General features: G+C 43.9%; 1 protein-coding gene across 7 annotated transcripts; it reads left to right on the top strand.

Moving 5' to 3' along the window:
* Positions 1 to 16: 16 nt before the first annotated feature.
* On the top strand, positions 17 to 12,064 carry LOC4332298 (rho GTPase-activating protein REN1). Of its 7 annotated transcripts, none has more exons than XM_066308803.1 (25): positions 17 to 203; positions 838 to 921; positions 1,210 to 1,344; positions 1,882 to 2,007; positions 2,402 to 2,438; positions 3,488 to 3,564; positions 4,577 to 4,644; positions 4,726 to 4,804; positions 5,045 to 5,189; positions 5,303 to 5,407; positions 5,568 to 5,645; positions 5,852 to 5,907; positions 6,000 to 6,069; positions 6,456 to 6,540; positions 7,007 to 7,250; positions 7,357 to 7,575; positions 8,481 to 8,762; positions 8,848 to 8,897; positions 9,537 to 9,597; positions 9,679 to 9,762; positions 9,977 to 10,093; positions 10,178 to 10,344; positions 10,465 to 10,537; positions 11,195 to 11,326; positions 11,503 to 12,064. In XM_066308803.1, exons 3-25 carry the CDS (start codon positions 1,309 to 1,311, stop codon positions 11,653 to 11,655), a joined length of 2,544 nt encoding a protein of 847 aa, XP_066164900.1. In that variant the 5' UTR covers positions 17 to 203; positions 838 to 921; positions 1,210 to 1,308; the 3' UTR covers positions 11,656 to 12,064. The 7 variants fall into 7 exon arrangements, with proteins under 7 accessions (XP_066164900.1, XP_015629212.1, XP_015629211.1 ...); XM_015773726.3 differs by having other exon boundaries at positions 826 to 921; positions 10,274 to 10,344; XM_015773725.3 differs by having other exon boundaries at positions 826 to 921; positions 10,241 to 10,344.
* Positions 12,065 to 27,994: the final 15,930 nt, after the last annotated feature.

Here is a 27,994-nt window from a genome sequence, read left to right as displayed (position 1 = left end):
CCCTCCCCCCCTGTCTGCCAAAAGAAGTCCCCGGAGAAAGTGCGGGCGAGAAGGGGAGGAGGAAATACCGAAATAGAACGAGAGAGAGAGAGAGAGAGGAGGGGAGAAACGGGAGGTTGGTGGTGGTGGTGGAGGAGGCGGTGGTGGGATCGATGGCGTCGCGCGTGCTTCCGTGAGATTTGTGATCGCGTTCGTGGTCGCAGGTGAGCCGCATTGCCGCCGCCGCCGCCTCCACTTGTGTTCTTCAACCGCATGACGCATTGTTGTTTCCCTTAGTTTGTGGGGGAGGAGGGGGGGGGGATTGACTTCTCGCATGTCTGCTTGATATGGTGAAGTGAATCTGATTCTGCATGCGGATCGCTGGGGGTGCAGTCCGAAGGTTTGATCCATAGGAGGCGTGTGTTTTGCTTAATTGCTTGTGATAATTTTGGGATTGTTTGGTGTACATCGTAACTTTTGTTCATTTCATATTTTATAATATGTGCTTCGCTGCGAATTTGGTGCCTGTTCAAGTGGGGTGCCTCATTTGATGAATTCTATTTAGAGCTTTTAGCATAACTACGTACTATGATCTCTGTATAACTTGAGTTATCTGCTGGAGGCAGAAATTTCCATGTGGTTCCTACATACACGAACATAAATGCATTCCGTAATGCCATTATGAAACAGAGTTCTCATTACGTGCGGCATAACAGAACCAAAACTGTAGGGCGTATGCTAGTAGTCTGCCATATTTACTCTGTCTGTAACTCTGTAACTTTGTTTATGTTTGTTTGTTATCTATTGAACATACCCACCTCCAACTAACGGATTAATAGCTTATAGGCTGATATTTAGGGTGGATGTGGAAGCCAACTCAACAGATTTGAAGCCACTGCATGAGGGGCTAATAAATAAGTCTACATGCTTCACTTTCTTGTGGTAAACCCTTATTCCTATTGTTGAATTTTGAGTTTCACGGGAACTCACTTCGTTCTGGATTCCTGTCACCTCATATACTTTACTAGTAGTATTTAAGGAAGAGACTGGGCCAATCAAATGGTTAAATCACATGTATATTTTCACTTTAGCTCTGAATGGAGAGAATCATTCTGCATTCAGCGATTAATTATTGAAGTTTGATTTTTTTAAGACTATTGATGTTTGAGTCGATAATATCATTGTGCCACATAATATTTTTGTAAGAAATATGGTGTAAATTTATCACAGGTAACCTTGTATGCTGTATCAGTCTCTAGAGAAATATCAACTCATTGGTGGAAAAGAAACATTCTGGTGTGTTCATAACTCAGCCATTTAGAGAAGACAATGTCAGCTTCGGAGTTCAGGATTCCTTACCAGCAAGTAAGAGGGGATATGCTTTCCTTACAGTCATTCCAGTATATAGTTCACCATTTAACCACTTAAGTAAAAGTTCAGTTGATTTTGAGTATATATTGAAATATTGGACTAGTGCAATTCATTCAAAGTAAAAAAGTAAGGTGAAGGTTTCATTTTGTTGATAGAGTGAATTTCTGTTATATGTTTCATTACAGTTATGATGTTATTTCAAGACAATATTTTAGCAGTAGGCCAGTTACTTCTTCAGGCATAAAGAGTGAATCTCATTGAAGGAACAAAATGAACATTTCAATTTTTTTCAGCAGTCTCGGTAATCAAAGTTATGAATATACCATTGCTCTATAGCACCTCTCTCTGGCAAAATATTAGCATTTTGTCTCAAGACCTCCTTATGACACTATATTAAACACTATGGGCACACAATACCTATCATGTAAAAGTTTTTTATTTTTGCTAAACTCAAGTTTCACAAGGTCAATTACATCACTTTACTGTGGCATTAGTGAGTATTCACTCCATTTTGTTCCATACTTTTGATAGGTATCATCTTCACAGACTACTGAGAATGCAGGCCAGTTCAAGATCTGCCGATGTGGGGAAGGAGACCCAAATACAAACACATCTGAAACTGGTGATAAATCACCAACTAGTTGTCCTAATTGCCAGGTTTGTGAGATTTCTTGCACTTAAAACTTGTGATATGTATTTATCTAAATAACCTGGTGAACGACTTATTGTAAGCTACTTGAGCAAGTGATACACGACTTGACACATCACTGGTTTGTAGCTAAATTACCGGATTGTCTATAGATACATAAGCTTCCATTTCTATGCATATTTGCAGCTTATTCATACTTGAAACTTCACTTTTGATATTGATATGTATCATTTGTGCTTTGGGGAGCATATGAAAGGGGGGTTTGTTGAATTCTTATCGTAAAACCGCATAATTAGTTCAGAGCTATGTTCAGTGGAAAAAGAAGTAGACATGATTGCTTTTATGCTTCATAGTCGCATGCACAAGTTTCCATGACCAATTTTAGGTACTCTTCTGATGCAGGTTCTTAAGAGTGGACATTTACTGCTCTCATCTAAAGGTACGATTTGCAGTAATATCTGTAACGGTTGCATGGATTCTGTTTTTAGCATTAATAGATACTCCCTCCGTCCCATAATATAAGGGATTTTGAGTTTTTGCTTGCAACGTTTGACCACTCGTCTTATTCAAAATTTTTTGAAATTATTAATTATTTTATTTGTGACTTACTTTATTATCTACAGTACTTTAAGCCCAACTTTTTGTTTTTTATATTTGCAAAAAAAAATTTGAATAAGACGAGTGGTCAAACGTTGCAAGCAAAAACTCAAAATCCCTTATATTGTGGGACGGAGGGAGTACATCCTTACATCGAAAACATATGTTTGTGGTAGAAATATTGCAGTAATATATCTATGGATATGAATATTGTCCATGAAGTGGGCTAAATAGAACAAATATAACGTCCCCATGCACTTCAAGTACACAAGAACCAATAATACATGTTATCCTGAAGTCACACAATTATGACAATGTCTTGATGAATAATGACAGTTTTGCCATTTGTCATGGATGTTTAGGTAGCATAATAAATTACAAAACTGATCCATAATAAGTTAATAAATTAAGTTATTAATATGGTGAATTGTATATTATAAAATTGATAACCATGACTCATTTTAGTCTGCCTTGTATGTTGTATCGAGCACAAAAAGTACATCAATATACCATGTGTTTATTATTTACCCGCAGAACTTATAGGGAACGCCTCTCTAAAAATCAGATCCTTGAAAAGTTTCAGCATAGTATAACACAATCAATACCTTGAAATGCCAAATTTCTATTTGCTTAAGAATCACTTAACCATACTAAGCCCCACATAGAACAGAGTCAAGCCAACAAAAGTATTTTGGACTTATTTTGTTGTGAACTTCTGCTTGTAGTTTGCATAGGTGTATGAGAATGATTAGTTCCATCTTTTGCATGTGGCAAATTTAGAAGCTTGGTTACCTAATGATTCTTTTTTAAAAAAACAAAAAAGTTCTTAAAAGTTTGTAATACTTGAATCTACAGTATTCTTCATATTCAACTAAAAGTGATAAGTAACAGGAATTGGTTGGACAACATGGAAAAAGCGCTGGTTTATTCTTACAAGGGCATCATTGGTGTTCTTCAGAAGTGATCCTGTAAGATATATCACAGTGATTCTTTGTGTGCTGTGCCTTTTTTGGCGTAATACTGTATTATAACAGTAGTTCTTTGTGTGCTTTTCCTTTTTTGACGTAATACTGTATTATAGCATATCTACTTTGTTATGTTCCTTTGCATCAGTTGTTCACTCACAAAGCTGATGCGGATGACTTATTTTGCTATTCAAGCTAAGATAATTTTAATTGTAACAAAGAATGCTCTATGGTTTCATACTTTTACATTGTAAATTAATAAAGTTTTAGCAATGCTAAACTGCTAGCTGACTGCTGGGATAAAAAAGTCTTCTCTATGGCTTTGACCTGTCTTTCTCTTAGTCTTTTTGTTGTTTTACATATTTACTCATTGCATTATTATCACTGGAGGTAGAATCTGACAAGGTCTTGATAGGTTCTGTATTTGGGGCCTCTTGATATAGATATACGCTATTTCTGGTCATCATAAAATTATTTTAACACCTGACAAACACAGTAATCATTTTGGTCTTTGAGCACTAAATATAGAAATCGAATTATAATTGTAGAATATTCAGAAATAGGAAACCCGAACCTTTGAATGAGGATTTTTTTTTAGAAAATATCCGTACCTGATCAGCATTCATACACCCCAGCAATAGCATTCTGGCTTGGTCATAATTTAAGCACCTATGCCTACACAGTTTATGGAAAAAGAAAAAAGAAATACGCGGACCTGAATGTGAAGCGGAATGCTTATTTTTTTCACATACTATTAGTTGTATATGAAAGTGAAAAAACAAACACTGAGGCTACTACTGGCTGTCAGTGTAGCCATGTCGAAGCGGATAGACTTGAATCACATGATTAAAAGAACTACTTAAGCATATTATTTTTCGTTCATAATAATGTACGTTTCAGATTGTTATTGAAATATCATGAGGGTTGGTTACTTGATTTGATAATATTCAAAATGAAAAAGATTAAGGTATTTATAACCATGATAACTCATCCCAAATTTCTGCTTTAATTTCAGAATGCACCTCCCAGAGGAAATGAACCGATTGTTACACTAGGTGGAATTGACTTGAATAACTCCGGAAGGTATGCATTGAGAAATTAATGTTTGTTTAAAGGCTATAGTTCCTGTAATCTGATAAACATATTCTTGAGCTATGATTTCAGTGTTGTGGTCAAAGAAGACAAGAAACTTTTAACAGTGTTATTTCCTGATGGCCGCGATGGGCGAACTTTCACTCTCAAGGTTGGTCGCACACCTGTTTCATTTTTAATATACTGTTGGCGTTCATCTGCAGTATGTACTGCTACCATTGGGTGGCAGCGATTAATGCAGCAATAAAGACGAGGGAAGAGAGAGGGGATGATCATCTCCGGCAGACCAACTGTTTGGTTGAGATTAGATCATGCAATTACAAGGAGTTGTTCCATTCATGTTTGACACACCTGCCTATCGTACTGTAATGGAATGATTTTCATTGAGCAGGCAGAAACTACAGAAGAACTCAATGAATGGAGAAGTGCACTAGAGAATGCTCTGGCACAGGCACCTGTTGTAGCAAATACTGTTGGCCAAAATCCAATTTTCAGCACTGACATAGCAGAGCCTGCTGAAGCTCCAGCTGAACAGTGTAAGTTAAGATAACTTTCATCAGTTGCCCACGATCTAAAGTACTAGATTCAGCTAGGGGGTTGGGACCCTACATTCTACTTGAACAGGCAAATCCTATCGTTTCCATTGCAGCGGACAATAAATCTATCATTGGCAGACCTGCAGAGTTTGCCCTTGTAGATGCTGATGGTAGTCCAGCTTTCCTGGAGAAGGCCTTAAAGTTCATTGAAGATTATGGTGAGTGTTTTTTTTTTCAAATTTTAATTTCATGCTATCCTGGTGAATATCAGTAACAGTCAAATAGAAGTATGATATTTATCTAAAAAACAATAACTCATTGTATGTATATTTATTAATCTGTAGTTTAGTGACGAGCAGAAACATACTCTGTTTGTAGGTGTCAAGGTGGAAGGAATCCTACGTCAGTCTGCTGATGTTGAAGAAGTCAAACGAAGAGTTCGGGACTATGAAAAGGGTGATTCTCTCTCTCTCTCCCTCTCTCTCTCTCTCTCTCTCTAACAAGAGCTGTACTCTAATCAAATAATAAAATGTTTATTCATGACTCCTGAGGATATTTATGTCACTTGTAAGCCGTTAAGCATAGATAACAGATCCTTGAATTTCCTATGTCCTGTTCACATGATAAATAATACCATTTAAATCACTAATGTGATCTTATAGGGAAAAATGAGTTCTCCCCAGAAGAGGATGCACATGTTATTGGTGACTGCATCAAGGTAATCTTTTTTTGCCAAACGTTGACTACATAGTGACAACATAGAGTTACCACATTCTTCAGTAACATATCTTCAGTTCTTCTTTGCTACAGTATGTTCTTCGAGAGATGCCTTCATCTCCAGTTCCTGCACCATGTTGCACTGCACTGGTTGGAGCTTACCGTAAGATTGACTTCAATTTTTCTTTATATATTACTTCTTTTTTCGCCGGGCCGGCGTAAGATACGCGGCCGAAGTTTATTAAGATTGAGAAGAGGTTCAAACTAGTACAACAGATACAGCTGCCATGGAGGCTAAGAGCTGTACAACCGCTATTGTTACAACGATGCACATTACTTTACAGCAAAAACAGGCACTCTAAGCCACAACTCCGGCTAAAAACACCATCCACATTACTTTATATATTACTTCAACAATCAATCAATGTAGTCTTGCATTTAACTGATGCATAAGTAAATCTTCTAAAGTCAGCTCAGCGCATGCCCTTAACCTGAAAACATGCTGATGTTCCTAGGATTACAAACTGATATAGACGTGTGATTGTACAGGAACTGACAAGACAAGAAGGCTTGATGCTATGAATAGAGTAATTTATGAAGTTTTCCCAGAACCAAACCGACAACTTTTGCAGAGGTATCTACCTTGGATGTTTTTTTTTTTTTTTTGAAATTACACACTTTGTGTATGTCTGAGGTTTTCATTTGTGAAGAACCAGTTCTCATTTTTTGTAGTTCTCAATCATTTTATTATGAATGTATGAGTTAGCTTTAGATTAGACTGTAGTACAATAATACTCCCTCCGTTTCATATTATAAGTCGTTTGATTTTTTTTCTTAGTCAAACTTCATTAAGTTTGACCAAGTTTGTAGAAAAATGTAGTATTATTTTCAATATAAAAGAAACATATTATTAAAATATATTTAATGTTAAATTTAATGAAACTAATTTAGTGTTGTAGATGTTGCTAGTTTTTTCTATAAACTTAGTCAAACCTAAAAAACTTTGACTAAGAAAAAAAACAAACGACTTATAATGTGAAACGGATGGAGTAGCTTCATGTTCCACCTATGGATTCCAAAACTCACTAGTTTTCTTTTAGGACTCTTAAGATGATGCAGATTGTTGAATCACACAAAGCTGTGAATAGGATGTCTCAATCTGCTTTGGCGGCTTGCATGGCACCACTCCTTCTCCGACCTCTTCTTCTCGGTGAATGTGAAATTGATAGCGACTTTAGTATGGCTGGGGATGGTTCATTCCAGCTGCTTCAAGCTGCAGCTGCTGCCAACCATGCTCAAGCAATCGTCATCATTATGCTCGAAGAATACGATCAGATATTTGATGTATCCTCTTTTTCCTTTACATGTTCCTTTCTACACAGTCAAGTTCCATTTGAAGTTATACTGCATTGACTCTTGATGGATTCTAATTTAGCAGTTACCTGTATAGGACTTGGAAGACGGTTCCTACTCTTCAGATGCATATACTGAGTCCGAAGACGGTGATTTTGACAAGGAATATTCCACAGACAACGATGGCCCTGAAGAGGATGACTCTTATGATTCTGGTGAAGATAACATTGAAGAAGACATGGATGATGATACTGAGCACTCATCTGGTGGCAGTGAATGTGACAACAACATTAAGACCAGTGTCTCTGATGACAAGGTACTTCAACTAGTCATCGTTTTTCCAATCTTAATTACATTGAATGACCTCCTTCGGTCATTCTGGCAAAAAACTAGTCATCGTTTTGATTTCAAGCATTACAGATGTGTTGTGTCTAAAGGTCCAGTAACGAGGGAGCTTCCCTTGTGTTGCCTTTTATGATCCGCCGATGCGTTTTTTTGTTGATTTCAGTGGTTAACTGCTGAATTTGTGTTGTAATTGTCCTTCTAAATGGTTAGCATACTTGGATTAACTTCTTATATACTATCTCCACTCCTAAATAGAAGTTTTTACGAGTTTGATCATTTTTCCACTTTTGATAACGTAATATAACATTGATAGTAGAACATGTTAGTTTATAATTTTAAACCAATAATAGGCTTAAATGTTTGACCATGCTAATGGTGAACCTGAAATGTATGCAAACTAGAATATACTGAAAGCCAGCACGAGACTGTTATGCTGCTGCAATTGTACAAAGAACTGCAGTAGCTGCTACCCCACTGTCTGCTACAGTTTTTTATGCTTTTAGATCACCGATATGAGCAATTCTTAGGTTACCTCTGAAAAAGTATGCCCAAAGTTGAATCAGTATTTCAAGCTATATGCCCAAAGTTGAATCAGTATTTCAAGCTAACTTAGAATTGAAGTGCAAATCTTTCATAGGGATGCTTGTAACTTTGTTCTGACATGAAAAGAACGATCTGTTCACAGTAGCTCAATGATGTGAGATGTGAAAATGAACACGACCATCGACTACATCTCCACAACTTTGTAGAAACCTTGAATAAGTAACTGACGTGGTTAAGTATACTGATTACCCAGAATTACATCTTTGTGTCTCTGACTTAATGCAAATGCAATTTCTACGCCACCCTTACAATGCCTTGATCCACACTCTGTAGGTTAAAAGCAATAACTCTGGCACAGCATCTAATGGCAACGATCAGGGTTTACAACCTCCTAAGAAAGCAGCAAGAACAGGACATGGTGCGGTAAGGGAAGACACCTGCCAAATTGAAAGCAATGATCCATCCAATCGAAAACAAGAATTATACGAATCAAATGGATCCACAGACCAAATAGAAAAGTTAAATGTTCGCTCATCATCAGCAAGAGCAAAATTTATGGAGAAATCAAGCAGCTCAAGAAATAAGAGCAAAAAGACCTTATGGGGCCGTACTTCAGTGCGTGCAATTGTTATTTGCATACTCTTACACATTAGTGAGACTAGGGCAATCTCATAATTTTGGGTAAATACATTCTTTACAGGCAAGAAAAGACCTGTCAGCAGAGGAGATTGACTATTGCAGTGATGACGAGTAAGTATCCAGCTATATATTATTGTATTGTGCTGTTGGAAGAGTTCCAGACATATCCTTTAGAAGCACTGAATTATTTTTCCCTTTGTGATTCTACCTTATCTCTTTGCTCTCCTTTTTGTCTCAATAACTAACTACTCCTTTGATGGTGGACCAACAATGGGAAATTGAGTTTTGTTAGGGTAATAATGCAAATAAGTGATATTGCTTACTCTTTTAGCTTTTACTTGTCATCCCGCTTGTCTTCATTGCAACAATTAAATATATATATCTTCTGTTATGCTAATATGGTATCAAAAGCTATAGAAGGTTTTTCCCATTTTCTCCTGCCCCAACATTTTCTTGAACTTCCCTTCCACTCCCATTAGGATTAGTAGTGGATAGAAGTGCTTGTGAAGTTAAAATAAAAGCACACTTCCATAATCATTCCTGGAATTTTTTGGTTCTTCCATTGCATGATTGGTGAATTTTCCAGTTGCTTCTGTATTGTACTGTTTAGAGTTTGTCTCTTATCTTTGGTTAACATATTTAAAAATATCAAATCAAGAACAGTTGGAAACTTTAAGAGAAGATATCAAACAGCTTTTACACTGTTGTTAAATTTTGAGATATTTCTTTTAATTCGAAATTTTCAACTAGGACTCTTATTGAGAAGCTTGAGAACAGCAAGACAGATCTCCAATCTAAAATTACTAAGGAGGTACAGACTTTTCCCTGGAATCAATGAGAGATTCTGTAGCATTAAATACTTACACATGAGGTGATGTGCTGTCTATTTCAGGCGAAAGAAAATTCAATCCTACAAGCAAGTCTCGAAAGAAGGAAAGTAGAATTGCATAAACGCCGATTAGCACTCGAAAAAGAAGTAAGAGCTCAAACTATGGGAAAAGTATTATATTTTTTTCTAGAAAGAGAACGCCCAGGTAGATTTTATGATTTAGTCTCTACATCCATAAGAAATCCTTAAATCTATGTCAAGCACACCAGAAATTTTATACATCTTCAATATCTGCCTGAAACATGCATTCTCTGTTCACTGTTAAACAAGAAAATGTTTTTGCTGTTTCTGCACTCAACAGGTGGAAAATTTGCGAGATCAGCTACAGAAGGAGAGAAATTTGAGGGTCTCATTGGAGTCAGGGCTGATGAATTTGCGAAGAGGGCAGGCGTCCTTCCCATCAACAATTGACAACAAGGTTTTCTTTTTAAAATTTTATTATTGAGTTAAAGTGCAAGTGTTTTTTCACCATTTGAAAAAAAAATTGTTCTGCTAATAAAAGACTAAGGCTGATCTTGAGGAAGTTGCTACTGCTGAAGCTGATATTTTGAACTTGAAACAAAAGGGTTCTGATCTCCGTGGACAACTCAACAACCAGGTCCAGATGAGCTCCGCCTCATTATGTGACTCATGCAACAAACGACTGCTAAATACAGACAAGCTAACCGAGTAAGGATTTCTGTCCAGAGCATTCTGTGATATTTTAGCACTGTATGTCGTTTTCTTTTTTGTTGTTCAATTAGAACGTTGAGTAATGTGAAAGGGTACTTGTGGACTATCTTTCTCCAGAGGTGAACAGAGTACCACATCATCAAATGTTGGGCCCAATTCTATATCTGACATGGTATCGGCTACACACATGGTAAGACTATGAGAGCCAAACACTCTTTAGTCTGGGATTACTATTGCATGTGCATGTCTCTGAGTGCTCTATGATAATCCCAACATTTGGAAATGGAAATCATAACAGATGTTTTTGAAACTGTGTAACCAAGATAGTCACATTAGTTATGTCTGCCTGAATATGCATAAAGACCTAAAGTGTCTGAGGTGCCCAGTAGCAAATGTGCAGGAAAAAAACTAAATATCTTTGTTACATCACAATCTCTCATATTTCATTTCTGTAGACAACCAAGGGAATAAAACGAGATTACGTAGCAAAGATCCAGCTCAACGAAGTTAACAATGAGCATGCAATCAGTTCTGGGTGTGTTTTAAGTTATTAATGGTCTCAATTCTATCATTAAGGGTGTGTTCTATACATCCTCTTCCCAACTTCTACTCCATCGTTTTCTGTGCACACGCTTCCCAAACTGCTAGATGGTGTATTTTTTTTTATAAAATGTTCTACATTAGAAAGTTGCTTTAAAAAAATCATATCGATATTTTTTTCAAGTTTATTTAGCTAATACTTAATTAAACATACGTTAATGAGTCGCTTCGTTTTGCGTGCGAGGGGAAGAAGTTGCCAACTAATACTCCTGAACACAGCTTAAGTTATTTTCATATCACATTTCAGGCTCAAAGAATGTTGATTTCTAAGGGTGAGATTGTCAAGGATGGCCAAGATCCATTGGCATCAAAGTGGAACCTTGCACAGAAACAATACTCAAATAATCCACTATTAGGCAGGCTTGGATCTAGAACAGAGGTAAATCTCACTGACTCCTTAACTGATATCAGTTCTAGCTAGTCGGCCAGATGGTATGTTTCTTTGGCCAACATGAACCTCCTTTTTCGCGTCCTTCTATAGAAATGTGGTTGTTAGTGCCACTTGGGTGGATTGAAGTTTATGCTAAAAGTATGTGCTTTGCTATTATATTTCAGGATTCCGGGGCACCATCTGCATTAGCCAAGCTGACAAATCGACTCAATTTCTTGAAAGAAAGAAGGGCGATTCTTGCAAGTGAGATGCAGAACTTAGATTTGGCTCGCCCGCCAGGGCCTCCAGCTCCAGCTCCGAAGAGAAACTCCACATGAGAAGTGAGAATTTTAACATGGCATCATTATCAGGCTACGGAACTTTGCACTGTTTGGTCTCAAATGTGAGCAATGCACATATGATGGACGTTACATAAGCTATTTCACTCCTGCTTTGGAAGATGGGGATTGGGGATGATGTATATTTTAAGTTGTAACATTACCAGATGTTGCTCAGTCTGAGACGCATCATCATGTGAGAAAAAGAGGTTGGTGGTGGTGTTTACATAAATCGTTGATTCTACAAACATCCATAGCTCTAGGTAAACATGATCTGTAAGTTTCTCAGGTAATCGTGTTTTTCACCACGAAACATTGACTTACCTGGTTTGCGCCATTGGATGTATGTAGAGAATAGTTAAACCAAAAAGCGCTATCGCAACAATTACCTGCTGCCTTCAACGTCTTTCATGGGTTCATCATATCTTCCAGTTGTACAGAAGCAACTAAATTTTAGTACTGACTTTGGGATTGACATATACGACTTGCTTCAGTGATTTTTCTTTCAGAAACACAACAAAAACACAGGTGCATATCTTCAAATTGATAGAGTTCACAAACGCCTCACTATCGGCTGCTTACCACTGAAAAAATAATTGGACGTAAATGCAAGCACCCGGGTTTAAGTCTGAACGATCAGAGATGTAGCCTAGAGAGGGCGGGGGGGGGGGGGGTGAATAGGTTTTCCTGAAATTTTCTCAACAATCGCAGCGGTTAAATTGACAGGGCCCGGAACCTCCTGGTGATGAACACCGGAACTTCCGGGCAGGATGAGTAGCCCGGAACTTCCGGAGTTCTTGAGCCAGGAATTTCCGGGCAGCAGAGATAAATTAAAACAGAGATGAAAAACAGGTCCTAGCAAGAGAAGTTTAGGCACACAGAGGAACAAGATGAAGATTGCAGAATATCAGCAGATTCACACAAAGATCATGCACAAGAGAGACAAAGACGATTTTTTCCCGAAGTTCGGATCACATGAATCCTACTCTCCGTTGAGGTGCTCCAAAGAGCCGGGTCTCAATTAACCCCTTGCCTCACTTATGCAAAGATCCCAGAAGAGGTCCACAGCCTTCAACTCAACACTTCTAGGTCATTTTCTAGAATTGAGTGACCACCAAGATCCAACTCAAAATTTCTTCTAGAAAAGACCACAAGTGCAAGTTGCTCTACCTAGGACCTCTGAAAACTCAGCACAAGAATCTTTACTCACTTACCTTGTTTCCTTGCGGAGGTGAGGAAAACTTTCACAAACTTTCCCGGGACATCCACAAGATCTTTAGAAGCTCACGGGCGACACCTAACCGTCTAGGAGAAGATCTCCAAGAGTAATAAGCCCAAGTGACAACCCACAAGGTATCCAAAGTGCTCAATCAAACCTAATCTTAAAGCCATCCCCAAAACACTCCTACTCTCTCATCTAATCTCTCAATCTCACAAGATAGGCTCTAGATTTGAGTGGAGGAAGTAAAGGAAGCTTGGGAGTGGCTAGAAAACCCTAGAACAAGAATGAACAGAAGTGGAATGGCCAAAGGGTGACCTAGGGACGAAATCCATATATATAACGACTAGGTGACGTCATCTAGCCGTTACTCACAAGTTTGAACTGGAAACCTGCCAGGAGGTTCCGGGCAAAAGTGCCAGGAACTTCCGGGCAGTACTTAGGAAACTTTTTGCAAATAAACGGCACCCGGAAGTTCCGGCCAGAACCTCCGGGTAGCCCTCTCTGTCCCGAGGAGAAAATCATTTTTCAAAAATGATTCCAAAAATATTTTGACTCACTTTGTATACCCTAGAACCACACTTGAAACCCCTCTTAATAGTACGGTTTTTTTTCTAAACTCAATTTCGAAAGTGAAAAACCTAGTCTAATCACCTTCGGTGTTTTTTGCACTTAGGAACATTCAAATTGGGGGGTCTCCTTGCATTCTTAGCCATCACAACTCGCTTTGGGACTAAACTCCTATGAATAAACTTGATAAACATGTTAGTCCTCTTTAACCACCTTGTCATTAATCACCAAAACCCACTAGGGGGTTTAAGTGCATCTTCAATCTCCCCCTTTTTGGTGATTGATGACAACATGGTTAAAGCACACAAAAAGATAATAGAATTTAAATTTTGAATGATGAGAGAAGTGTGAAGCTCCCCCTAAAGATATGCATATAAAGAACTTGAAATGAAAACATTATGCATAAGATGAAGGAAAGCTCAAAAGAAACTTCACACTGCCCTCATCAAATAAGAGATGTAGATGAAAGTGCTTGAATGATGAGTGATGCAAAAAGAAAGACTAGATGACATGGCAATCACTCAAAAAAGATGAAAAGAACACAACATCACATCAAAATGCAACATCCATATGGTCTAACTTACTGACATAAAGGATAATAAAGCATCTAACAGACATTACATCCAACCAAAATAGAATACGATTACATGTCCATATAGAGAGAGATAATAGAGAGGAAATCTGCCTGGCCGGAACCTCCAGATCATAGGACCCGGAACTTCCGGTCAAATGACCAGACAACAGTCAAGGCAGCAAAAAGGATAAGGATTTAAATGACCCCCTTCAATTCACAATTTCTCCCCCTTTGGCATCAAGGCACCAAAAAGGCGAGAAACTATGAAGAGAAGAAGATGATCACTCATCTCCATCAGAGGGAACAATCTCTGTATCGCCGGAGAGATGAGACTCATCGGACTGAGCAGCGGTGTCACCCTCATCAACATCAGTGGGAGCATCCTCAGCAGCTGCCTCGGTGTCACCCTCATCACCATCATCATCATCATCATCATCATCAACAGAATGGGAAGATTCTTCATTGAAGAAGGTGGATGGACCTTCAACGGCAACGTTGCTGGCTGCCTCATAAGCTTCAAATGGATCAACATAGACCTCATCCTCAGAATCATCTAACACTTCTTTCCCAGCCTCTCTTCTATCTTCCTTCTGACGCCTTTCTATCTTTTTCACTTTCTTGGCAGTCTTAGCACACATACAGAAAAATTGCCTGAAGTGCCTTCTTGATGGGAGAAGAACTCGAGGAACTTGGTGGGGCACTAGTAGAAGGACCAGCTGAAGTAGAAGGAACAGATCGAGGGACCACTGGAGAAGAGGAAGGTGGAGCACGAGGGCGAAAAGAATTATGGTGCCCATCTTTGATGTAGAATACCCCGGTGACTGTCTCAATCATCTTTATAATGAAAGGAGCATAGATGCAACCCCGCTTAGGCTCAAGAATGGTGTTGGCGATCTCATACCAAATCAATTTCATCACACTGAAGGGAGGCTGATTGTAGCGCATGCAACTGAGAAGATGAGCATGCTTGGATGGCAAAGCAGTAGCATCTCCAACCTTTGGAAGGAAAGACCAACGAAAGATGGAGTACAACACCTTGTAGTTGGGATGCAATCCATGAGTAGATCCCATGCAAGTCCTAGGAGCATCCTTTGCATACATGAACTTGGTCTTGATCATGGGGAGGGGTGCTTCACTATGAATGTTGGGCCTAATGAGATCCTCATCATCTAACCCCAACATCTTAGCAAACTGTGCCATGGAAATCTTGTGCCTAACACCCTCAGTCAACCACTTCACATAAGGGGTTCCCTTCCTTGTAGTACCAAAGAATGCTGTCGCATAGAACTGTGCAATGACCTCCTCATTCCAATCATACTCCAAGGCAAGAATATCTCCAAGATTCTTGTTGTGGCACACTTGCATCACTTGGTTGAACACTTCATTGTTCTTCTTCCTCATGTAAGCCCAATCAATTGTCACGACCGGAAATCACCCAACAGGCGTTCCCGACGTGCGTGTATTATTCCTTGTCCCAGGAGGCAAGGTACACCAAAAGTTGATACAATACAGAGTTTAACAAGCGGAAGCGTATATAAAATTATTACACGGGCAACGAAGGCCCAGCACACTCAAAGACAACGAAAGACAGCGGAAGACTAGGGCGACGACCACAGGCGCTTGACGGCAGGCACGAGCTAGACACCAAAGCCTTCATCTTCCAGGAACTCCTCATCTGGGCTTGGGAAAATTAAGCAAGACTGAGTACAACCACCGTACTCAACAAGACACACCCACAAATGCAGAATAAATGCAAGGGAGTACAAGGGAATTATAATATAAAGGGTTAGGGTTGCAGTAAACAGCATTTAAAGACATTTAGTTGCTCAAAGCTACTTTGTAAACACGATCCTAGAACTATCCAATATTATTAATCAAGGCCGTGAACCCACACGAACCTGCCTTAACCCAAGGCCTATGATGATTCAGACCGAACTGGCAACCCGACCCTGGGTCCCAGCTCGTCCTAAGCCAACCCAGGCCAACCATTCCACATTTTAGTTGTTAAGCAAGTTTTAAGAATTAAAACACTAACTTGGGTACATTGCTCGGCTTGCCCATAACCGAGGGCTCGGCTATTCGAATAGATTATACTCTGATCAGAGGTGTACATCTTTACCCACAAGACACATCTTCCTCACGTGTAACCACGTGCCACATACCACCACGGTATACGGACGGAAGACGTGACATAGTTTCCAACCCATCCTAGCCTTAGACAAGAGTACCGACCCAATCCCGCCTACGGCCGGAACCCCCGGGACAGGCAGACGGAACTGAGCCCCTCGCAGCAGGGCACCAACCCTGTGCTTTTTGACATCTCGACTACCGGGCCGCAGCTCGTGTAGCCTTCATTTGCCTTGGAGAATGTCCATCGACCCCCGACTTCATCCATCTCCAATCCGTGTACTTTTGTTTATGACTAGACTGAGCCACAAACTAAGCCTTACCCACTAGACATGTGGAAGTACGGTAGTGCTTTGCAACAGAGGCCCGAAGACCGGTCCTTATACGGCCGAGGTGCTACCATCAAAACCATGCACCCCGAGCCCAGCCTAAAACCATTTTAGGGGATTTTGAATAGAGGGGGCGGTGTGAAGCCAATTCCACAGTAAGCCAACAATTCCAGAGTGTCCAGGTGATATGAATATTTCCCAAGTCTAAAGTTATAAAACCACCTAAGGTTACCTAATTAAAGCGAAGCATCTACCTAAAATTATACTAGGGATACCATGAGTAGAGTGTCCACTAGTTGAGGGGTTTTGTTTGTCTAGGGTGAACAAGGTAGTAATAACAACAATAACAATAATAATATGGTCATAACAAAGGTAAATAGGCATGGCTAAATAAAACAGTGATAACGCGGGAATTTAAATAAAGCGATAATGCAATAATTTAAATCAACATAATTTTATAAAATGGGATTCAATATGATCAAGATGATGTGTCTTGCCTTGCTCGTTTTCCCAATCGACGGCTTCGACTTCCACGAAGAGCGGATCTTCCGAAGCTGCAGCGTCTACACGACCAACGGAAAAGAAAAAGGCTTTAACACTAAATAACTCCACATAACAGCAGAAACAAAGCACAAAAATGGGTTCTTTACATCTTAAGGAAAAATTAGAGACTTGAACGGTCCAATTCCGAGTTCAAATGGCCAAGATATGGCCATTTGAAGTTTATATGCTCTTTAAATGGATATTTGCGAATTTCTTCATTTAATTTTCAATTAAAAATCCTATTTATTGCGTCAGCCGAGGGAGCGGGGCGCGCGGACCGGGTCCACGGGAAGTGGGGCCCACGCGTCAGCCGCTCGGTCCACGGTGGACCGGGCGCACGCGGCTGGCGGCGGTCGGCGCCGTGGGTCCCGCGCGTCAGCCGCACCCGCGGGCGCGGGCGGCTGACGGCCGGGCCCACTTGGCAGCCGCGAGGGCGCGCCCGAGGGCGGCCTCGCCGGCGCGGCCGACGGGAGCGGCGCGCCCGCGCCCCGATGGTCACCGCCGGCGACCACCGGCGCGGCGGAGCGGCGCCCGAGAGAGAGGAGGGAAGGGGGAAGGCGAACGGCGGTCTTCGGCTCACCCCGGGACAACGACGACGACGAGAACGGCGGCCGGAGCGGAGGAAGACGGCGGCGCGGGTCGGGATGACGATGATGACGGTGCTCCGGCGGTCGGCGGACGGAGCGGAGCGGCGGACGGGGTCGGCGGCAACACGGCGAAGCGGACGGAGGTGGCGCCGAGTCGGGAGGAGGACCGGAGCGACGACGGCGGCGGAACGGAGCTCGGCGGCGATGGCGGAGAGAGCGGAGCACGGCGCGAGCACGACTCCGACGGCGAGAGCGAGCGGCGAGCGGCGGAAACGGAAGAGCGGAGCTCGGGCAACGATTTTATAGCGTCGGAAGGGAGAGAAGGCGGCCGGGGAGGAAGGAAACCGGCCGCGGAGATTTCGGCCGCCATAGATGCGCCGGCGATGAATGCGGGAAGGAAATCGGACGAATCCGAGGGAGAGAGAGAGGGGAAAACGGGGGAAACGGGAGAGGGAATCACGGGGAGTGATTCCCCCCTCATTAAGGCGCGCGGGGAAGGCGGGATGCGGCGCAATCCGCGGCGGCGGCGGCGCTAGGGCACGGGCGCGGCGGCGGGCGCGGCGGGAGGAAGGCGATGACAGGTGGGCCCCACCCGTCAGCGAGAGCGGCGGGCGGGCCCGCCTGTCAGCGGCGCGCGCGCGCGGGGAGGCCGATGGGCCGCGGGGGAGGAGAGAGAGAGAGGGAGGGAGAAGTGGGCCGAGCCGGCCCAAGAAGGAAAAAGGGGGGAAAAAGAACTTCTTTTAGGATTTTCTTTTTATAAAACCTTTTTCCACTTTGTTTATTTCTTTTCAATTATTATTTGTGCTCTGAAAATTCCACTAAAATTTGTTTAAGCATTTTAGGCTTTTAGGAAATATACAAAAATCCTCCAAGCCTCATTTGACTTTTATCTTTGCACATTTTAATTGTTGGAGGCTTTCTCATGAATTTTAATTATTCTTTGCACTATTTCGAGGATAGATTTTAGAGTCGTTTTGGGACGCGACAAACCTACCCCCCTTAAACGGAATCTCGACCCCGAGATTCGGAAGAACTGGCGAAGAGATCGGGATGGGCTGCCTTCAGCTCGTCTTCGCGCTCCCAAGTAGCTTCTTCTTCGGCGTGGTTGCTCCACTGGACCTTGCAAAAACGGATTACTCGGTTCCTGGTCCTGCGCTCCATGGTGTCCAGGATTTTCACTGGCTTCTCCACATAGGTCAAGTCTTCGCGAACTTCAATTTGCTCTGAATCGGCCTGCTCGGATGGCACTCGGAGACATTTCTTGAGTTGCGACACATGGAACACATCATGCACGTTGCCCAAGGAGGCGGGCAACTCCAGCTGGTAAGCAACTTCTCCGCGTCGAGCGATGATACGGAAGGGACCCACATACCGAGGTGCGAGCTTCCCTTTTGTCTGAAACCTGTGCACACCTCGCAATGGCGTGACCCGAAGGTACACAAAATCATCCACTGCGAATTCCAGATCACGGCGTCGGTTATCTGCATAACTTTTCTGCCGGGACTGTGCCACCTTTAGATTATCCCGAATGATTCTGACTTTAGCTTCAGCTTCTCTCAGGATATCAGTCCCGAACACTTGGCTTTCTCCAACTTGGTCCCACAATAGCGGTGTCCGGCATTTGCGCCCGTACAACGCTTCATATGGTGCCATTTGTATGCTGGCTTGATAGCTGTTATTGTAGGAGAACTCGGCATAGGGGAGACTCTTATCCCAAGTCTTCCCGAAGTCCAGGACACATGCGCGAAGCATATCTTCTAAGATCTGATTTAGACGCTCGGTCTGTCCATCTGTCTGCGGGTGATACGCGGTGCTGAAATTTAGTCGGGTACCAAGCTCTTCTTGGAGCTTCTTCCAAAAGTGAGAGGTGAATTGGCTTCCCCTATCAGATACGATTTTCTTGGGAACGCCATGGAGACTCACGATCCTAGCGAAGTAGAGCTCCGCTAGTTTATTCCCTCCATAGGTGGTCTTCACAGGAATGAATCGAGCTACCTTTGTTAGTCGATCCACAATTACCCATATAGAATCATATCCACCTTGGGTTTTTGGAAGGCCGGTGATGAAATCCATCCCAATTTCATCCCATTTCCATTCCGGCACTTGGAGAGGTTGGAGAAGTCCGGCCGGTCGCTGGTGCTCTGCCTTGACACGCTGGCACACATCACATAGAGCCACAAACTCTGCAATTTCCCGCTTCATGCTAACCCACCAGTAATTCTCCTTCAAGTCTAAGTACATCTTGGTACTGCCCGGGTGAATGGAATAAGGACTTTCGTGAGCTTCCTGAAGTATCAGCTGTTTAAGTTCTCTGCTATCTGGAACGCATACCCGCTTTCCGTTCCATAAGGTTCCGTGTTCATCCTCTGTGAAACCAGCGGCTTTACCCTGTTTCATATTCTTGAGGAGTCCATGCATGTCCGGATCATTCTTCTGAGCCTCGCGGATTTGATCGAGCAAGGTGGGCTTGGCTTCCAACGCAGCCAAGAATCCGCGACCAACTATGCTTAGGTTCAGGGCTTCCATCTGTTGATTAAGCTCGGGTGGAATGCCTCGGACGTTGAGAGTGTTGCAGTGGCTCTTTCGACTTAGAGCGTCGGCAACCACGTTGGCCTTACCAGGATGATAGTGTATTCCCACATCATAATCCTTGATGAGTTCTAACCATCTCCTTTGCCGAAGGTTCAGATCTGACTGAGTGAAGATGTATTTCAAACTCTTATGATCAGTATATATTTCACAGCGGTTCCCAATGAGATAGTGCCGCCAGATTTTTAGAGCATGAACCACCGCTGCTAACTTCAAGTCGTGCGTAGGGTAGTTGCCTTCATGAGGTCGTAGCTGACGTGAAGCATAGGCTACCACATGACCGTCCTGCATGAGCACGCACCCCAATCCTTGGCGCGAAGCATCACAATACACCATGAAGTCCTTGCGAGTATCCGGCAAGATTAACACTGGCGAGGAAACCAGCTTTTCCTTGAGGGTTTGGAACGCCTTCTCGCATTGCGGGCTCCACACAAACTTCTCTTCTTTCTTCAACAACTGTGTCATGGGTCGAGCGATTTTGGAGAAGTTCTCGATGAACCTCCGGTAGTATCCTGCCAAACCCAAGAAACTGCGAATCTGAGTGACTGTCTTGGGTTGCTTCCAATCGGTGACGGCGGTCACTGTTTCGGGGTCCACAGCAACTCCTTTAGCAGATATCACGTGCCCCAAGAATTTGACTTCGGACAACCAGAACTCACACTTGCTAAGCTTGGCATACAATTGATGTTTCCGCAACTTTCCCAACACCAGACGGAGATGGTGCTGATGGTCTTCCTCTGATTGTGAGTATATCAGAATGTCATCGATGAAAACCACAACGAACTTATCCAAGTATTCCATGAACACTTTGTTCATTAAGTTCATGAAGAAGGCAGGAGCATTGGTCAAGCCGAACGACATCACCGTGAATTCATACAGCCCGTATCGCGTGGTGAATGCGGTCTTCGGAATATCTTCTTCACGAATACGTAATTGGTGATATCCGGAACGAAGATCAATCTTGGAGAATACAGTGGCACCTTTAAGCTGATCGAACAGATCATCGATCCGGGGAAGAGGGTACTTGTTTTTGATGGTGACTTCATTGAGAGCTCTGTAGTCGACGCACATCCTCTTCGTCTTGTCTTTCTTCTCTACAAAAATCACAGGAGCACCCCAAGGGGAAGTACTCGGACGTATATACCCCTTTTCTTTCAATTCTTCCAACTGTTTCTTAACTTCGGCCAGTTCATTTGCTGCCATACGGTAGGGTCGCTTGTACAGAGGAGTGGTTCCTGGAGCAAGATCTATCCGGAACTCAATCTCTCGCTTGGGCGGCATACCAGGTAGTTCTTCCGGAAACACGTCTCCGAACTCTCTGACGATGGGGATTTCTGACAGACCTATCTGATGCAGTTCTGAACTTCTGACAGAGGTTGGAGGTGCAAAGAAAACAACCGGTTGTTCTGGTCCTCGGTACAGAGTAACAGTGCGTCTCGCGCAATCCACTACTCCTTGGAATTGTGCCAGCCAATTCATCCCAAGGATCACATCCAAGTTCTTTGTGTCTAGAAGAATCAGATCCGAGGGAAAAGGAATCCCCTGAATTTCTATAGGGACGGCAGGGCTATAATACTTTGCTGTCATAACCCCTCCAGGGGTGGTGATAAGCAGAGGGTTTCTAAGCCTTTCTACCCCCAACTGATTTCTCCCCACGAATGGCACAGATATAAACGAGTGGGAAGCTCTAGAGTCGAACAAAATTGTAGCAGGGATGGAATGAACGAGGAACGTACCAACGATGACGTCTGGAGTTGTCAGCACGTCCTCGGCCGTCACGTGATTCACACGACCCCGAATGACATCCTTCCCGCCGTTGTTGGAGCGGGGAGGCGCTTGGCCTTGCTGACGCCTTGGCTTTGGGCATTTATCCGCAAAGTGTCCGGGCTCGAAGCAGTTGAAGCACAGCCGCTGCGGACCTGAAGCGTCCCTGCGGCCTTGAACGGGCTGCCCAGCTGGCGTAGGAGGACGGGGCGCACGAGTCCCTTGCTGATTCTGCTGTTGCTGCGGCTGTGGGACGCGCACCACGAATTGAGGTCGGGGCGCTGGGCGAGGTTGCTGCTGCTGTTGTTGCTGCTGCGAGGAGGATCCCCCTGGGTAGGGATTGGTGTAGCGGACCCTCTGGTTAGCACCCTGCTGATTGCGGAAATTCGCCAAGCGGCGCTTGTGCGATTCCAGCTCCTTGTGCTTGGCTTCCAAGCGGATGCTCTTGTCCACCAGTCGTTGAAAATCAGGATAGTCCCCAGAGACTAGACGAACGGACAGCTCAGGGTCCATTCCTGCCAAGAACTTCTCTTGCTTCTCCTCATCTTCCCGCACATCCTCCGGAGCGTACCGGGCCAGATTGTTGAACTCGTGCAAATACTCCATCACGGAGCGGTTGCCTTGCTTCAACTCTCGGAATTCCCTTTTCTTAAGAGCCACGACTCCGGCGGGCACATGGGTTCTCCGGAAAGCGGCGGTGAAGTGGGCCCAAGTGATCGGCTGTCCCGCTGGCTGCGTAGCCTGGAAGTGGTCCCACCATAGGGATGCGGGCCCCTGCAGCTGATGGGCGGCGAAGATGACTTTCTCTTCATCACTGCACTGCACAGTGTCCAGCTTCTTCCCCACGGCATGCAACCAATCCAACGCATCCACAGGGTTGTTGGAGCTAGAAAAGGTGGGTGGGCGGATGCGGAGGAATTCGGCGAGTTTGGAGTGTTGGGGAGGGGGTGGTGGAGCATTCTGTTGTGGTGGATTTTGGAGGTGGTGGAGGAAAGCAGTCATCATGTTGGCTTGTTGGGCGAGGATCTGGGTGAGAATGGCGTTGGTGTCTGGTGGTGGTGGTGGAGGTGGATTGCCTTGGTGGTTGGGGTTGCTGCCTTCGGGTTGGTTGCCTTCACCGGTGTTAACATTTCTCCTGGTCGTCACCATCTGAAAACCCCACACAGCACCAGCAAACAGAGAAGGAGCTAACAATTAAAACTAACCACCCACGACTACCATTATTCTTAAATTTATCACTGCTATTAAATTGGTTCATTAAAGTTCAAGTTGCTTAGGCAAATAAAATAAGACAGGCTCCGACATAGTTACACCACACACCGGCGTAACCATGCCCCACACGACTCAAAAAGACAAACGAGGAAAAACACACGCGCAAGCCTACTAACTGCTCGTCTACCGCTGCGACGGGCCAGGACGGAAGGTGAGCAACAGCGCACCCTCCGAGCTACCAACGCCGGAGGCTTCCCCCTCCTGGGGAACCACGGGCGCAGGCTCGGCACGAGGGGTCTCGACGAAACAAGTCCACGCCAGGGACTGACGAACAAGCTCGGGCCTGGAGGTGCTCTTGCGGGCGGTGATCTTCTGGCTGCGGCAGACGCGGCGACGCTTGGGACGGCTGTCCTCTCCCTGGGCGATCTTGAGCTGATGCAGCTGCGCCTCCAACGCGTCGAGGTCCTTCTTGAGCTGCAGATTCTCCTGACGCAGCTCCAGGATCTTCAGGTTGTTCTCCACCATGCCACGACGCACCATCTGATGGAAGTCGATACGAGCCGCGTCGTACGCCTCCACCATGCGTGCCAGATGCACGACGGTAGCGTCATCCTCCGAGCTGGCGTCTCGGAAGGTGGCGTAGTCGCGGGCTCCTCCGCGACGAGGGTGGTAGCGGTAGGGCGAGTGCTGCAACTCGTCCGGGTAGCGCTGGTGAAGAGTGCCGATGGCGAGGAGAGCGGCGTTCTGGCAAGCGGCGGGGAAGGAATCCCCACCCGCGGTGACTGCCAGCGAAGTCCGCTCGGGAGAGCCGGAGAGGATCACTGCAGTGACCTCCCAACCAGCGTGAGGCTCTGCATCCTCACCCTCCTGCTCCGGGAGCGGCCTGGCCTGGTAATCCACTCCATGTGGATACCCCAAGACCACGCACATGCCTCGCAGCTCCAAGACGAAGCCAGTCATGTCCACACCACGACGGGTGACGCTGCCGGCCATCTACAAACAAAAACAAAAAGGAAAACAACATTTAAAAGATCAGATTTTGACGATAAATGAAGCAGCAAGACAAAGAGAGAATAGCGGGTTTTCACAAATAATAAAGGATTTTTATTTTTTTGAAAATATAGCTAAGGCTTGGGATCTACGGCTCGTCCTAGGGTCAAGGGAGGCTCTGATACCAACTTGTCACGACCGGAAATCACCCAACAGGCGTTCCCGACGTGCGTGTATTATTCCTTGTCCCAGGAGGCAAGGTACACCAAAAGTTGATACAATACAGAGTTTAACAAGCGGAAGCGTATATAAAATTATTACACGGGCAACGAAGGCCCAGCACACTCAAAGACAACGAAAGACAGCGGAAGACTAGGGCGACGACCACAGGCGCTTGACGGCAGGCACGAGCTAGACACCAAAGCCTTCATCTTCCAGGAACTCCTCATCTGGGCTTGGGAAAATTAAGCAAGACTGAGTACAACCACCGTACTCAACAAGACACACCCACAAATGCAGAATAAATGCAAGGGAGTACAAGGGAATTATAATATAAAGGGTTAGGGTTGCAGTAAACAGCATTTAAAGACATTTAGTTGCTCAAAGCTACTTTGTAAACACGATCCTAGAACTATCCAATATTATTAATCAAGGCCGTGAACCCACACGAACCTGCCTTAACCCAAGGCCTATGATGATTCAGACCGAACTGGCAACCCGACCCTGGGTCCCAGCTCGTCCTAAGCCAACCCAGGCCAACCATTCCACATTTTAGTTGTTAAGCAAGTTTTAAGAATTAAAACACTAACTTGGGTACATTGCTCGGCTTGCCCATAACCGAGGGCTCGGCTATTCGAATAGATTATACTCTGATCAGAGGTGTACATCTTTACCCACAAGACACATCTTCCTCACGTGTAACCACGTGCCACATACCACCACGGTATACGGACGGAAGACGTGACATAGTTTCCAACCCATCCTAGCCTTAGACAAGAGTACCGACCCAATCCCGCCTACGGCCGGAACCCCCGGGACAGGCAGACGGAACTGAGCCCCTCGCAGCAGGGCACCAACCCTGTGCTTTTTGACATCTCGACTACCGGGCCGCAGCTCGTGTAGCCTTCATTTGCCCTGGAGAATGTCCATCGACCCCCGACTTCATCCATCTCCAATCCGTGTACTTTTGTTTATGACTAGACTGAGCCACAAACTAAGCCTTACCCACTAGACATGTGGAAGTACGGTAGTGCTTTGCAACAGAGGCCCGAAGACCGGTCCTTATACGGCCGAGGTGCTACCATCAAAACCATGCACCCCGAGCCCAGCCTAAAACCATTTTAGGGGATTTTGAATAGAGGGGGCGGTGTGAAGCCAATTCCACAGTAAGCCAACAATTCCAGAGTGTCCAGGTGATATGAATATTTCCCAAGTCTAAAGTTATAAAACCACCTAAGGTTACCTAATTAAAGCGAAGCATCTACCTAAAATTATACTAGGGATACCATGAGTAGAGTGTCCACTAGTTGAGGTTTTGTTTGTCTAGGGTGAACAAGGTAGTAATAACAACAATAACAATAATAATATGGTCATAACAAAGGTAAATAGGCATGGCTAAATAAAACAGTGATAACGCGGGAATTTAAATAAAGCGATAATGCAATAATTTAAATCAACATAATTTTATAAAATGGGATTCAATATGATCAAGATGATGTGTCTTGCCTTGCTCGTTTTCCCAATCGACGGCTTCGACTTCCACGAAGAGCGGATCTTCCGAAGCTGCAGCGTCTACACGACCAACGGAAAAGAAAAAGGCTTTAACACTAAATAACTCCACATAACAGCAGAAACAAAGCACAAAAATGGGTTCTTTACATCTTAAGGAAAAATTAGAGACTTGAACGGTCCAATTCCGAGTTCAAATGGCCAAGATATGGCCATTTGAAGTTTATATGCTCTTTAAATGGATATTTGCGAATTTCTTCATTTAATTTTCAATTAAAAATCCTATTTATTGCGTCAGCCGAGGGAGCGGGGCGCGCTGTCGCGACCGGGAAAATTGCCTTTTCCCGAACGCTAGTGTATTAATCCCCGTCCCAGGAAAAGCCGGGGTACACCACACAAACATGATATAAAAGACACATCTTTATTATATCGACAATATTTACATTATTACAAAGGCGCTTCAGGCCTGACAATCAAAAATAAACAGCAGCGGACTAGCGGGCCTACGGCTCCATCTTCACAGGCGCTCAACTGGGGTATAAGCCAGGACTCCACCTAAGACATCTTCTCCAAAGCTTCTCTTACTGAAGAGGGGAAGGATTGAGCAAGAATGAGTACAACCACAGTACTCAGCAAGCCACACCGGCGGATGCATAATTAATGCAAGGGAGGTACAAGGGAATAATAATATAGGGATTAAGTTTTGCAGTAAACAGCATTTAAAAGTCACTTAGTTGCCCAAAGCCATTTTGTAAAGACGATCCTAGAGCTACACAGTATTATTAAACAAGGCCGTGAACCCTCACGAACCTGCCTTAACCCAAGGCCTACGATGATTTGGACCGAACTGGCAACCCGACCTGGGTCCCAGCTCGTCCCAAGCCAACCCAGGCCAACCATTCCATATTTTAGTTGTTGAGCAAATTTTAAGAATTAAAACACTGACTTGGGTACATTGCTAGGCTTGCCCATATCCGAGGGCTCGGCTATTCGAATAGATTTACTCTGATCAGAGGTGTACATCTTTACCCACAAGACACATCTTCCTCACGTGCAAACACGTGCCACATACCACCACGGTATACGGACGGAAGACGTGACATAGTTCCCAACCCATCCTAGCCATAAACAAGAGTACCGACCCAATCCCACCTACGGCCGGGATACCCGGGACAGGCAGGCAGAACTGAGCCCCTAGCAGCAGGGCACCAACCCTCTGCCATATGACATCTCGACTACCGGGCCGCAGCTCGTGTAGCCTTCATTTGTCCTGGAGAATGTCCATCGACACCCGACTTCATCCATCTCCAATCCGTGTACTTTTGTTTATGACTAGACTGAGCCACAAACTAAGCCTTACCCATTAGACATGTGGAAGTACGGTAGTGCTTTGCAACAGAGGCCCGAGCTTAATCCTTATAGTGGCCGGGGTGCTACTTCCCACAACTGGCATGCACCCAAACCCCACCGAAAACAGGTTTTAGGGGTTTTGAAAGAGGAAGAGAGGTGTGTGTCCAATTCCAACATAAGCCAACCATTCCATAGTGTCCAAATGATATGAGAATTCCCAAAGTCTAAAGTTGTAAAACCACCTAATGTTGTCCTATTAATCAGCGAAGCATCTACCTAAATTCATACTAGTGGAACCATAAATAGAGTGTCCACTAGTTGGGGTTTTGTTTATTCTAGGGTGAACAAGGTAATAATAACAATAGCAATAATAATGTCATAACAAAGGTAAATAGGCATGGCTAAATAAAACAGTGATAACGCGGGAATTTAAATAAAGCGATAATGCAATAATTTAAATCAACATAATTTTACAAACTGGGATTCAATATGTTCAAGGATGATGTGACTTGCCTTGCTCGCTTTCCCAAACACCGGCTTCAACTTCCACGAAGAGCGGATCTTCCGAAGCTGCAGCGTCTACACGACCAACGGAAAAGAAAAGGCTTTTACTCTAATAAACTCCATACAACAAGCAGGAACAAAGCACAAAAATGGGTTCTTGACTTCTTAAGGAAAAATTAGAGACTTGAACGGTCCAATTCCGAGTTCAAATGGCCAAGATAAAGCCATTTGAAGTTTATATGCTCTTTAAATG

This window comes from Oryza sativa, chromosome 3, assembly GCF_034140825.1.
Source record: "Oryza sativa Japonica Group chromosome 3, ASM3414082v1".
Taxonomy (NCBI): Eukaryota; Viridiplantae; Streptophyta; class Magnoliopsida; order Poales; family Poaceae; genus Oryza; species Oryza sativa.
Note: the sequence above shows the minus strand (reverse complement) of the source record. Positions and strands in the feature narration are given on the sequence as shown.